The sequence below is a fragment of the Oreochromis aureus genome, linkage group 13 (genome assembly GCF_013358895.1).
Source record: "Oreochromis aureus strain Israel breed Guangdong linkage group 13, ZZ_aureus, whole genome shotgun sequence".
Lineage (NCBI taxonomy): Eukaryota > Metazoa > Chordata > Actinopteri > Cichliformes > Cichlidae > Oreochromis > Oreochromis aureus.
The window spans coordinates 35,176,874-35,187,609 of NC_052954.1; the positions used below are offsets into that span (position 1 = coordinate 35,176,874).

Consider the following 10,736-nt stretch of genomic DNA (forward strand, 5'->3'; position numbering starts at 1 on the left):
AAAAAAAAACAAAAAAAAACAACAAAAAAAAAAACAAACAAAGAAAAAAAAAATCATAACGTAGGTTGCACAGTATATTCCCAACAGCAATTCAGACATTATTCATCATTATCTAGTTATCTTATTCACCCACCGCCCCCCAAATCCCCACTCCTCAGTAGATCTAGAAATATCTTCCAAATGTTGTAAAATTCAGAAGCCTTCTTTCTAATAATATAGGTCAGTTTCTCAAGAGCTAAACTCGATGTTAAGTTGTTTAACCAGTGGTTAAAAGAGGGCAACCAGCATTCTTCCAACATAATGCAATACAGCGTTTGGCCTGTAGCAAACAAAGATCGACCATTTTTCTTTCCTCACACGACAGAGTACAGTCATCTGGGTACAAGCCTAAAATGCATAACTTAGGGCAAAGCGGTACAGGGGAAGTTGTGATCTGAGAGATATATTGTAACACTGAGCTCCAAAATTTTTGAATCTCTTCACATTTCCACAGGCAGTGGTATAGTGTACCCTGATGACTATTACACTTATAGCATAGATCAATTATATTAGGATCAAATTTATTCAATTGCACAGGGGATATGTATGTTCGCATTATCCAGTTAAATTGTATCATTCTCAAACGAGTGTTAATGGTTTGAGTGTGTGCTTTTAAACATATTTTACTCCATTCAGTAGATGAAATATCTTCTTGTAAGTCACTAATCCACTCCCGTCTTCTACTATCAGAGTTGTCCTTATGGTTTTCAACTAACATGCTATAAAACTGGGACACCAGTCTTTTACCAAAATAGTTTTTTGTAACATGAGTTTCTAGGATGGAGAGTGGGGGTTGATGCACAGAGTTGTTTAAGTGTGCCAGAATAAAACTTCTAAGTTGTAAATACTTAAAGAAGTGTTTCTGTGGAATATTAAACTTTGCCCTTAATTCACTGAATGACATTAGAGAGTATTCCTCATATAAGTCCTGTAATTTCAAGCAACGCCTTGTTAAGCCATTCTTTAAAGCCCAAGTCATTTTTAGCCGAGCAAAGAGTTCATTTCCCCAAATTGGGGAGAAACAGGACAACCTTGGAGAGTCATTCAACATTTTTTGTACTTCATGCCAAACAACAACAGTGTTTTTTACAAAGGGATTAGTAGTAGTTTTCTTTAAAGTTTTAAAGGGTGCTGAGTATAGATAGCTATGTAATGACAAACCCTTTGAGGACATTTTTTCAATTTCTAACCAGGGAAGGAAAATATCGTTTGAAAACCAAAACATAGTGGTCCTCAGCTGAGCAGCCCAATAATACCATTCTAAATTTGAAATTGTAGCCCTCCTCTATCATATGGTAAATACAAGAGGAGAGTCTGAGTCTTGGCTTCCTATTGTTCCAGATGAAATTAGAGAGGAGCTTTCTGGTCTTGGAAAAAAAAAGGAGGAGGAGGGGCCAGCGGAATTGACTGAAAGATATATAGAAATTTAGGTAATATAGTCATTTTTACTATGTTTATTCTTCCCAGTAAAGAAAGAGGCAATGATATTAATCTAGTGATCTCTTCCGACACCTCTATTACCATGGGCTCATAATTGGCTGAGCTAAGATCGCTTATCTTTGGGGTTACTCTGATGCCCAAATATTTAAATCCCTCTGTGGCATTCACAAATGGATGGGACACAACTGGTTTCATCCTCTCATTTACATTTAAAAACATAATGGATGATTTTTCTTTATTCACTTTGAACCCAGAGAAACTGCCAAATTGATCAAATAGCTTCAGGAGAGATGGTATTGATTCTGCGAGGTGTGATAGAAACACAATAGTATCATCAGCGTACATTGCTGTTGATCAACCTATCTCTAATAATCAGCTATGTACCACAGGCCTTCAAGGTGGCTGTAGTTAAACCTTTACTCAAAAAGCATCTCTAGACCCAGCAGTCTTAGCTAATTATAGGCCAATCTCCAACCTTCCTTTCATATCAAACATCCTTGAAAGAGTAGTTGTCAAACAGCTAACAGATCATCTGCAGAGGAATGGCTTATTTGAAGAGTTTCAGTCAGGTTTCAGAGCTCATCACAGCACAGAAACAGCTTTAGTGAAGGTTACAAATGATCTTCTTATGGCCTCTGACAGTGGACTCATCTCTGTGCTTGTCCTGCTAGACCTCAGTGCTGCGTTCGATACTGTTGACCATAATATCCTATTAGAGCGATTAGAACATGCTGTAGGTATTACAGGTACTGCACTGCAGTGGTTTGTATCATATCTATCTAATAGACTCCAATTTGTACATGTAAATGGAGAGTCCTCTTCACACACTAAGGTCAATTATGGAGTTCCACAGGGTTCAGTGCTAGGACCAATTCTATTTACATTATACATGCTTCCTTAGGCAGCATCATTAGAAGACATAGCATAAATTTTCACTGCTATGCAGATGACACGCAGCTCTATCTGTCCATGAAGCCAGGTATCACACACCAATTAGTTAAACTGCAGGAATGTCTTAAAGACATAAAGACCTGGATGGCCGCTAACTTTCTGCTTCTTAATTCAGATCAAACTGAGGTTATTGTACTCGGCCCTGAAAATCTTAGAAATATGGTATCTAAGCAGATTCTTACTCTGGATGGCATTACCTTGGCCTCCAGTAACACTGTGAGGAACCTTGGAGTCATTTTTGACCAGGACATGTCCTTCAACGCACATATTAAACAAATATGTAGGACTGCTTTCTTCCATTTGCGCAACATCTCTAAAATTAGAATATCTTGTCTCAGAGTGACGCTGAAAAACTAGTTCATGCATTTATTACTTCCAGGCTGGACTACTGTAATTCTTTATTATCAGGATGTCCTATAAACTCGCTGAAAAGCCTTCAGCTGATCCAAAATGCTGCAGCAAGAGTCCTGACAGGGACTAGAAAGAGAGAGCAGATTTCTCCTGTTTTGGCTTCCCTTCATTGGCTTCCTGTTAAATCCAGAATTGAATTCAAAATCCTGCTCCTCACATACAAGGTCTTAAATAATCAGGCCCCATCTTATCTTAATGACCTTGTAGTACCATATCACCCTATTAGAGCACTTCGCCTCTCACACTGCAGGCCTACTTGTTGTTCCTAGAGTATTTAAAAGTAGAATGGGAGGCAGAGCCTTCAGTTTTCAGCCCCTCTCTTCTGTGGAACCAACTTCCAGTTTGGATTCGGAGACAGACACTATCTCTACTTTCAAGATTAGGCTTAAAACTTTCCTTTTGCTAAAGCATATAGTTAGGGCTGGACCAGGTGACCCTGAATCCTCCCTTAGTTATGCTGCAATAGACGTAGGCTGCCGGGGATTCCCATGATGCATTGAGTTTTTCCTTCCAGTCACCTTTCTCACTCACTATGTGTTAACAGACCTCTCTGCATCGAATCATATCTGTTATTAATCTCTGTCTCTCTTCCACAGCATGTCTTTATCCTGTCTTCCTTCTTTCACCCCAACCGGTCGCAGCAGATGGCCCCGCCCCTCGCTGAGCCTGGTTCTGCCGGAGGTTTCTTCCTGTTAAAGGGAGTTTTTCCTTCCCACTGTCACCAAAGTGCTTGCTCATGGGGTCATATGATTGTTGGGTTTTTCTCTGTATTTATTATTGTGCTATCTACTGTACAATATAAAGCGCCTTGAGGCGACTTTTGTTGTGATTTGGCGCTATATAAATAAAATTGAATTGAATTGAATTGAAACTGTTTTAATGGAGCAACCAGAGGCGTTCACACTCTGACCAGCAGGGGGCCTCGTCTGCCTCGTCCTCCATCAGCCACAGCAGGATTTAAAGTCCTGATGAATCCACGAGTGTCGCTCAGCTCTGACAGATGTGTCACCGTGCTCGACTGAAACCTCAAAACTCAGAGACTGGTCAATAGGTCGATTTATCACTGAAATAAAGACGTTCACACATGCAGAGTTCAGAGTTTCATCTTTAATACTGAAATATTCAGAGAACAGAGCTGAACGTGGACGATTGACAGTTTCTATTTAGTGGATGAAGACGGGTGACAGCAGCAGGACGGGGAGGAGTCAGCTGCTGCATTCACTGTTTGCAAAGTAAGTTTAAATTCTTCTTCTGTGGTTTTTCCCAAGGAATCATCCAAACATCTATGTGACACTGAAACACCTGAAAAACAGAAGAAGCGTCTCAGGGTTTTCACAGGGTTAGGGTTAGACCGATAACCGATGACACATCATGTTTCTCAGAGTTTGGATGGAGTCCAAGTTAAGAAAGAAGAAAACATTAAAATTTTCAGTTAAATTTATACTGTAGTTCATTTCAGACTGAGCTTTAACCTCCAGGATCATCAAAGCTGCAGTTCCTCTGACGTCCAGCAGAGGCAGCAGGGAGTCAGTCCCCATAGACTCCCCCCAGTGTTTCCTTACAGGTGGTGCAGTTCCACAGGGCTCTACTGTCGGTCATCTATTGACACTTAAATGCTATTCTTGTTTGTAAGAGTGCCCATGTAACACTGCAGCTTTATAGGGGGCGGAGCTTCTATAGCTCACCTACTTGAACAGTTTTAAGGCTTAAAGTTTGCGTTATTAGGGTCGCGACCTCTGTGACTGGCAGCTGTTATGTGCAGGTATGTGTGACGGTAACTCTCCGGTAGTGTCTGTGGATGCAGACTGACGACCAGGCTCTTTCATAATCCTGACTCCAACATGGCGGAAGTCTTTCCTCTACAGTTGGCGGCTCAGACTCACCTGGTGGAGCGGACCGGGTGGCTGGAAGTCACACCTGGACAGGTTGTTGTCCTTGTCCCGTTTATGACACACCGTTCTGGAAATCTGAAAATCTGCAATGTACCGAACTCCTTTAACAATCTGAAACACACACACACACACACACACACACACACACACACACACACACACACATTTAGTGAGTGCCTCACATGGAACCGCCCCCTACGCCAACATGAACCCACGCCTGCCATATTTCCTGCAGATGCAGTGGTTGAACTTTGACCCTGTCATACCTGCTTCTGTGCTCTGTCGATGGTGGCGGGTTTGAAGAGGAAGGCGTCATTTGATTCATTGTTGAAGAAGTAGGCGGCGTTGAGGACAACCTGCTGGAGGCCACGGTCATTCTTGCTGATGTTGTGTGGGGATCCAGGCATCGAGGGGCGATGATCGCGGCCAGACGCCAACGTTACCTCTGGAAGAGAAAAGCACCTACCATCAGAGACGTGTCAGAAGTTTCTTCCTGTTAAAAGGGTGTTTTTCCTTTCCACTTTCACCAAGTCATTCTTTACAGGGGGGCGTCCGATTGTTCTCTATGTTATTTTGGGGTCTTAACAATATAAAGCACCTTGAGCTGTTGCTGTGGTTCGGTGCTGTACAAATAAAGTAGAATTGAATTAATATTGTTGCCCTGAGGTGTGAATGTGTCCAACTGTCCGTGTTAGAGGACAGAGGAGATTCTCAGGAGGTGCCACCAACGGCTATACCTCCTTAGGAAACTCAACTCCTTTGGAGTCAGCACACCCATCATGATGACTTTACTTTGCCTTCCTGGAAAGCATCATCACCTTCTCCATCACCTGCTGGTTCCACTCCCTCAGCCTTCAGGACAGGAACAGACTGCAGCACACTGTATCAGTGTGCTCTAAAATCATTGGCCTGCCTGTCAGAACTCTGGCACAGGTTTTCAGCCCTCAGGCCCTCAGACAGGCAGCCAAAATCATCTATGACCCCTCTCACATTCTTTACCCCGCATTTCAATGGCTCCCCGCTGGGCGACGCCTCCGCTGCATTTCCTGCAGGACTGAGAGGAGGAGAGCCACCTTTGTCCCCAAAGCCACTCTGCTTTTTAACTCCAGCCGATAAGAACATTTCCCACACCAGAAACATAAACTACACTCTTCTTATACTACTGACACTTCATTCACTTTTAGTCACTTGCAGTTATTTATTCACCTTCAGTCACTTTAATTTTAAAACCGTATATTCTGTGTATTTATTATTTCACTCTTATTGGCTGTTCTTATTAATAATGGATTGGATTTATATAGCGCTTTTCAAGGCACCCAAAGCGCTTTACAATGCCATTATTCATTCACGCTCACATTCATATTATTGTCCTTATCTTCAACGTATGCTGCTCGGTTGTTTGTTAATTGCCCCTTGGGGATAAATAAAGTCTTCTGATTCTGATTCTGATTAGCCCTGAGACAGATGGGCGATCTGTGCCCCGCCTCTTGCCCTGTGGTAGCTGGGATAGGCTGCAGCCCCCCCACGGCCCTGATAGCAATACGCAGAAGAGGACGGATGAGTTAGTACCGAGTTTCCATAAAGGTTTTTCAAACAGACCAGTGATCAGTTCCGCTTCATGTTTTAATGTTGTACAACTCAGAAGACTCAATCTGAACGTTTAGGTATAAACTTAAGACGTTTTCAGAGAAGTGAAGTTTTAGGCGGGTGTTAAACTGTCAAAACAGCCACAGGAAACAGGCTGATGAGATAGAGTGGATCAGTCGGGGGGATGCTCTGTGGTGATTGGCTGTGGGGATGGTGAGTCAGACAGGGTATGTGGTCTGAGAGGAAGAACCATTTTTCTGTGGTGACAGAAGCACTTCCTGTTGCCTCACTGCATTTAAAGACACTGTGCTGCGTTTTAGCTAGTTTCACGCACCGAGTTAATAATATTAACACAAATCATGTAGGGATCTTTAAATTTGTAGGTAGTTTGACGTTTTTAGAGCCTTTTGAAAAATGGCTGACATAAAGGCAGACGTGGTCTCAGCATCTCTGACACGCTCAGATGTCTAAACGTCGTTCATGCTGGAATGACGAGCTGAAGCATTGCACAGGCTCTGACACCTAGTTGTTGAAGACCAAACTAATAGTGTTCATTTGTCTGTGCCTATAGTTTATTTATGGTGTACAGGTCTCAGGTACCTGTAGGTCTGACATGTGTGAATACACGCTTTGATCACAGTTAAAATGCTTATAAATCAAATGTGTTCATCAGATTAAGCCATCACAGTAATTTTCTAATGAAACAATCCTGTTTCTGATCTTTAAATGATGATTACACATGACATTTGTCTTGAGCAGCAGCTTGAAATTCACATGAAAATCTTGTTTCCTTCCCATCAGCCCGCTGCACTCGTGGTGTCACCGCCTCTCCAGTCTAATATTGATGAAAATCAACCTCAACATGACAGACTGAACATACACATTACTTCAAACTCATCATGTCTGGAGCCGCCTCGATCTGAGTGCAAACAGCAACCCGACTTCGTTTAAACGAGAGAATTTAGCAGGACGTGTAGTCTGAGCAGCCTTATCACTCATAAACTGAGACACAGTTTTTAGTTTAGTCATGCAGCGATGGTTCTTTCTGTTCGGGTGTTTTCACTTGTTTAAGTCTTGCTGATGAGGTTTCCGGTGTTTGGGTGTGAAGACTGAAGTTGTAAACAGGTCATGGTGACTGAGCCTCTGCAGCGATTAACGGGTCATTAATGAAACCAGTAACTGTGCGGTGTATGGGACACAGAAACATCCATAGACTTACTGCACAGAGAGCCCAGAGACTTCCAGAAGTCCAGCATTTCTGTTTTTAAAGTGTGAGATGAATGTTTGAAGGTTGCCCATAAATCCGCTGACATGACAAAGTGAGTGTTGCTGCAGGAGAAATGTCAGTCTGGCAGAAGGTGACCTCAGCGGGTCAGCAGAGGTCACCACACCGCAGGTCTGAGATGAGCAGACCTCAACATCGTCTGAACATGCAGGCAGGATCGTGACCATCGAGTCGAAATGTGCCGAAGGTGGACTTCAGTGATGACAGCGTGGCCTCGCTCAGTTTAAACTGTTTAAAATATTAGAAGCTCACAACACAGCAGCCATCCCACATGTGTAAACCAACACTGATCAGGATGATAAATGCAGGCCGTGGTGACGACGCTCAGCTGACGCTCAGCACACAAGTAAATATTTGATCAACTTTCTAAAATATCTGGGCGTTTTCCATTAACCAGAAAACTGACTGCAGAGCAGTTATCTTCAGCTTCATTTCCACCACATGAAGCTCATGTTCATGTCTGGGATAAGTTGCTTAGTTTTTGTTTTAAAGAAAGTGGAGCTCCTGCAGGACCCCGACCTGCACAGACCTGAGTTCAACTTTAACCTTTGACTGTGCTGACACACACACACACACACACACACACACACACACACACACACACACACACACACACTCAGTCTTACCCAGAGCGGCGAGCACAAACACGAGCAGCAGCGTCTTCACCTCCATCCTTCTCACTGAGCTTCCTGCAAAGTGTCGAGTCTCAGACCACAGAGGACTGGTCCGTCCGCCACCTCGCCGACGTCACTTCCTGTACCTGTTTAGATTAGCGAGGGTTCCTGCTGCACTCTCAGGTCTGACTCAGCTGATACTAATCAGTCACCTCAGGCTCCACCTCCTCCTCTCTCACCTCTCCTCCTTCCTGTTAGATGAGGGTGAAGCAGCTGCAGCCACAGGCTCGTTGTGGGCTTGCGACACTTTTGCAGGTCTGCACATGTGTGAAAGTTTATCGCAGGCTGGGGACAGGAAGGGTTAATGAGGACTTCCTGACTCTGCTTGACTGCACTTCCTGTTGGTTTTCAGTGAGTTTGGCTCAAAGACTGAACGTGTTGAAGACGAGCTCAGAAACACAGGAGAGGAAGTGACTCCTAAAGACGTTCCACTAAAGCCAGAACTGGGCCTGCTGAAACCAGCGGGACCAGTTAGAGTAAAAATGAAAAACCTCAGCTTCAGGAAACCTCACAGAGCTGGATAAGACAACAATATCAAAGCTTATTCTAGAAAGAATACGAGATCTCATGAAGCAACAAGCAGGAACGCCTATAAATGGTTCGGAGAACTTTCCGTGTCGGGAGGAGGAGGAGGTCAGAACCGTTTTCCCAAGCTGTAGACGAGAGCCTGCGACTGGTTAAAATGACCTGTACATGTGCACAGCTGCATCTTCTGCATCCTGTTGGCCCACCCTGTAGTCTTCCTCTCTGCTCTCCTGAATGTTTCTGTGGCCGACTGTCGTCTGTTGTATCTGTGCATGTGTTGCAGATGTGATCATGCATGTTACAGGGACGTCCTGCAGCTCGTTCAAATGAACTCTTTAATCGTTCTTTCCTTGAGTGTTTAGCTCTGGTTGTATTTTACGGTTTCTTCCCTCTGTGGCTGCTGTCTTATCCTAAAGTTCATTCATCTGTTTCCTCAATTACCCATGGTTCTCACTTCCTGTTTTATTTCGATTTCTTGTCTCCACTGTCTTGTTTAGTTTTACGTTCATTTAGTATGAAGTGTGAGGACGAATATGTGTCTTTAAACACAGTAAAGTGAATCTGAACAGTTCAGCCATGCTACGTAAGCTGCTCGTGTACAACCTCCTAAAAACACTGGGATGGTGTGTACATTTAAACAGAAAACAATGATCTGCACATATCATAAACTCATATTTAACTCATAATAAATGTGGGAGACAATGAGCCCTCAGTTTGACTTTGATGGCAGAGGCATGTCTTAAAAAGTTGGGAAAGACGAGTGGAAATGGAGGTGGTGCTAAAACAAAACAGGTGGAGGAAGATTTTGCTACCACTGAGATTATTTGGCAGCAGGTCAGTCACATGATTGGGTATAAAAAGAGCATTTTGGAGAGGCAGAGGTCCACCAATCTGAAAAAGCTGTGTCTATAATCTGTACTCTACGGAACCTGGAAAGGTAAGCTGGACTTCTTTAAGTTTCTTCTTCTTTAAGAAGAAGTTTCAGCTTCTTCAGCTCTAACACCAAGCGGTAGACGGTCCCAGGTATTTAAGCCCTAGTGGGCGTGTCCCTGAGAGGGTCGCTGACCCACTGCTGATCATGTGAGTCATCACATGAGCCAAGGTGTGAAAAAGCACGTGGGTCCTGCCTACACTATCATGTGACCTATTGAGGTCTGTGAGTGGGCGTTAAGGCATCTGGGAAGGATCTCAGACTGGATTATAGATGGCAGACAGTTGGTGGGGTAAGTCCCGCCCTCTATCCAAAGATGGTCGTTCACAGTGGACATAGATGCTTCTTTCACTCTGTCTGTCCTCTCTGTCCAACATGTAAACATTGGCGCCCTCAAAGAGTGACCTTTGACCTTTAGATGCAGATGAACAGCTGAGTCTTGGCCCGTCGAGGTGGCTCGTCTATGTTGTGTGTTTATGAAGTGTTTGGTGTCTCCAGTGTAGACGTCTGAGCGCTCCTCACTGCACAGCTACGTTGTTGAGTTTGTGATGAACCAGTGTGTGTCTGAGTGTGTGTCTGGGTCTGAAGTACACTGGGATGTCGTGCTGGGAGAAGACTCTCCAAAAGACTGTGAATATCATCAGCATAGTAAAACAACCTGGAGGAACGTCTGCGTGCAGGGACCAGGCTGAGAACTACAGCGGCGCTGCATTAAAAACACAACTCTGTGATAAATCAGCGCACAGCTCAGAAACACCTCCAGAAGCCAGCGTCTGCGAGCAGCTCAGCGTGCCGTCCACATGCGCAGGTTACAGCTCCATCACACTCCACGTGACCACCGCGAAGAAACAGCACCGAGCCATTGATTTGGATTTGGGTTGTTACTGACATCTGGTGCAGCTTTAGAAATATATTTACTGATCCTTATTTAACTGCTGTAGGTGTTCCTAAGAAATATTCCCAAGTATAACTCAAGACTAATCGGATAGTTGTTGGCTTGA

At 43.8% G+C, this 10,736-nt stretch overlaps 1 protein-coding gene across 1 annotated transcript; it reads right to left on the reverse strand.

The window, feature by feature from the left end:
• Positions 1-3,928: 3,928 nt before the first annotated feature.
• LOC116333202 (cystatin-F) lies at positions 3,929-8,479 on the reverse strand. The gene is made up of 4 exons (XM_031756382.2): positions 8,232-8,479; positions 5,000-5,178; positions 4,725-4,844; positions 3,929-4,143 (listed from the first exon to the last, which is right to left on the reverse strand). Exons 1-4 carry the CDS (start codon positions 8,275-8,277, stop codon positions 4,060-4,062), a joined length of 429 nt encoding a protein of 142 aa, XP_031612242.1. The 5' UTR covers positions 8,278-8,479; the 3' UTR covers positions 3,929-4,059.
• Positions 8,480-10,736: the final 2,257 nt, after the last annotated feature.

Coding starts and splice junctions, on each gene's coding strand:
- LOC116333202 (XM_031756382.2), bottom strand. CDS start 8,277: ATGGAGGTGAAGACGCTGCTGCTCGTGTTTGTGCTCGCCGCTCTGG. Junction 4,845..4,999: donor TCGACAGAGCACAGAAGCAG/GTATGACAGGGT, acceptor TGTGTGTTTCAG/ATTGTTAAAGGAGTTCGGTA. Junction 4,144..4,724: donor CACCCGGTCCGCTCCACCAG/GTGAGTCTGAGC, acceptor TCTGTTTTTCAG/GTGTTTCAGTGTCACATAGA.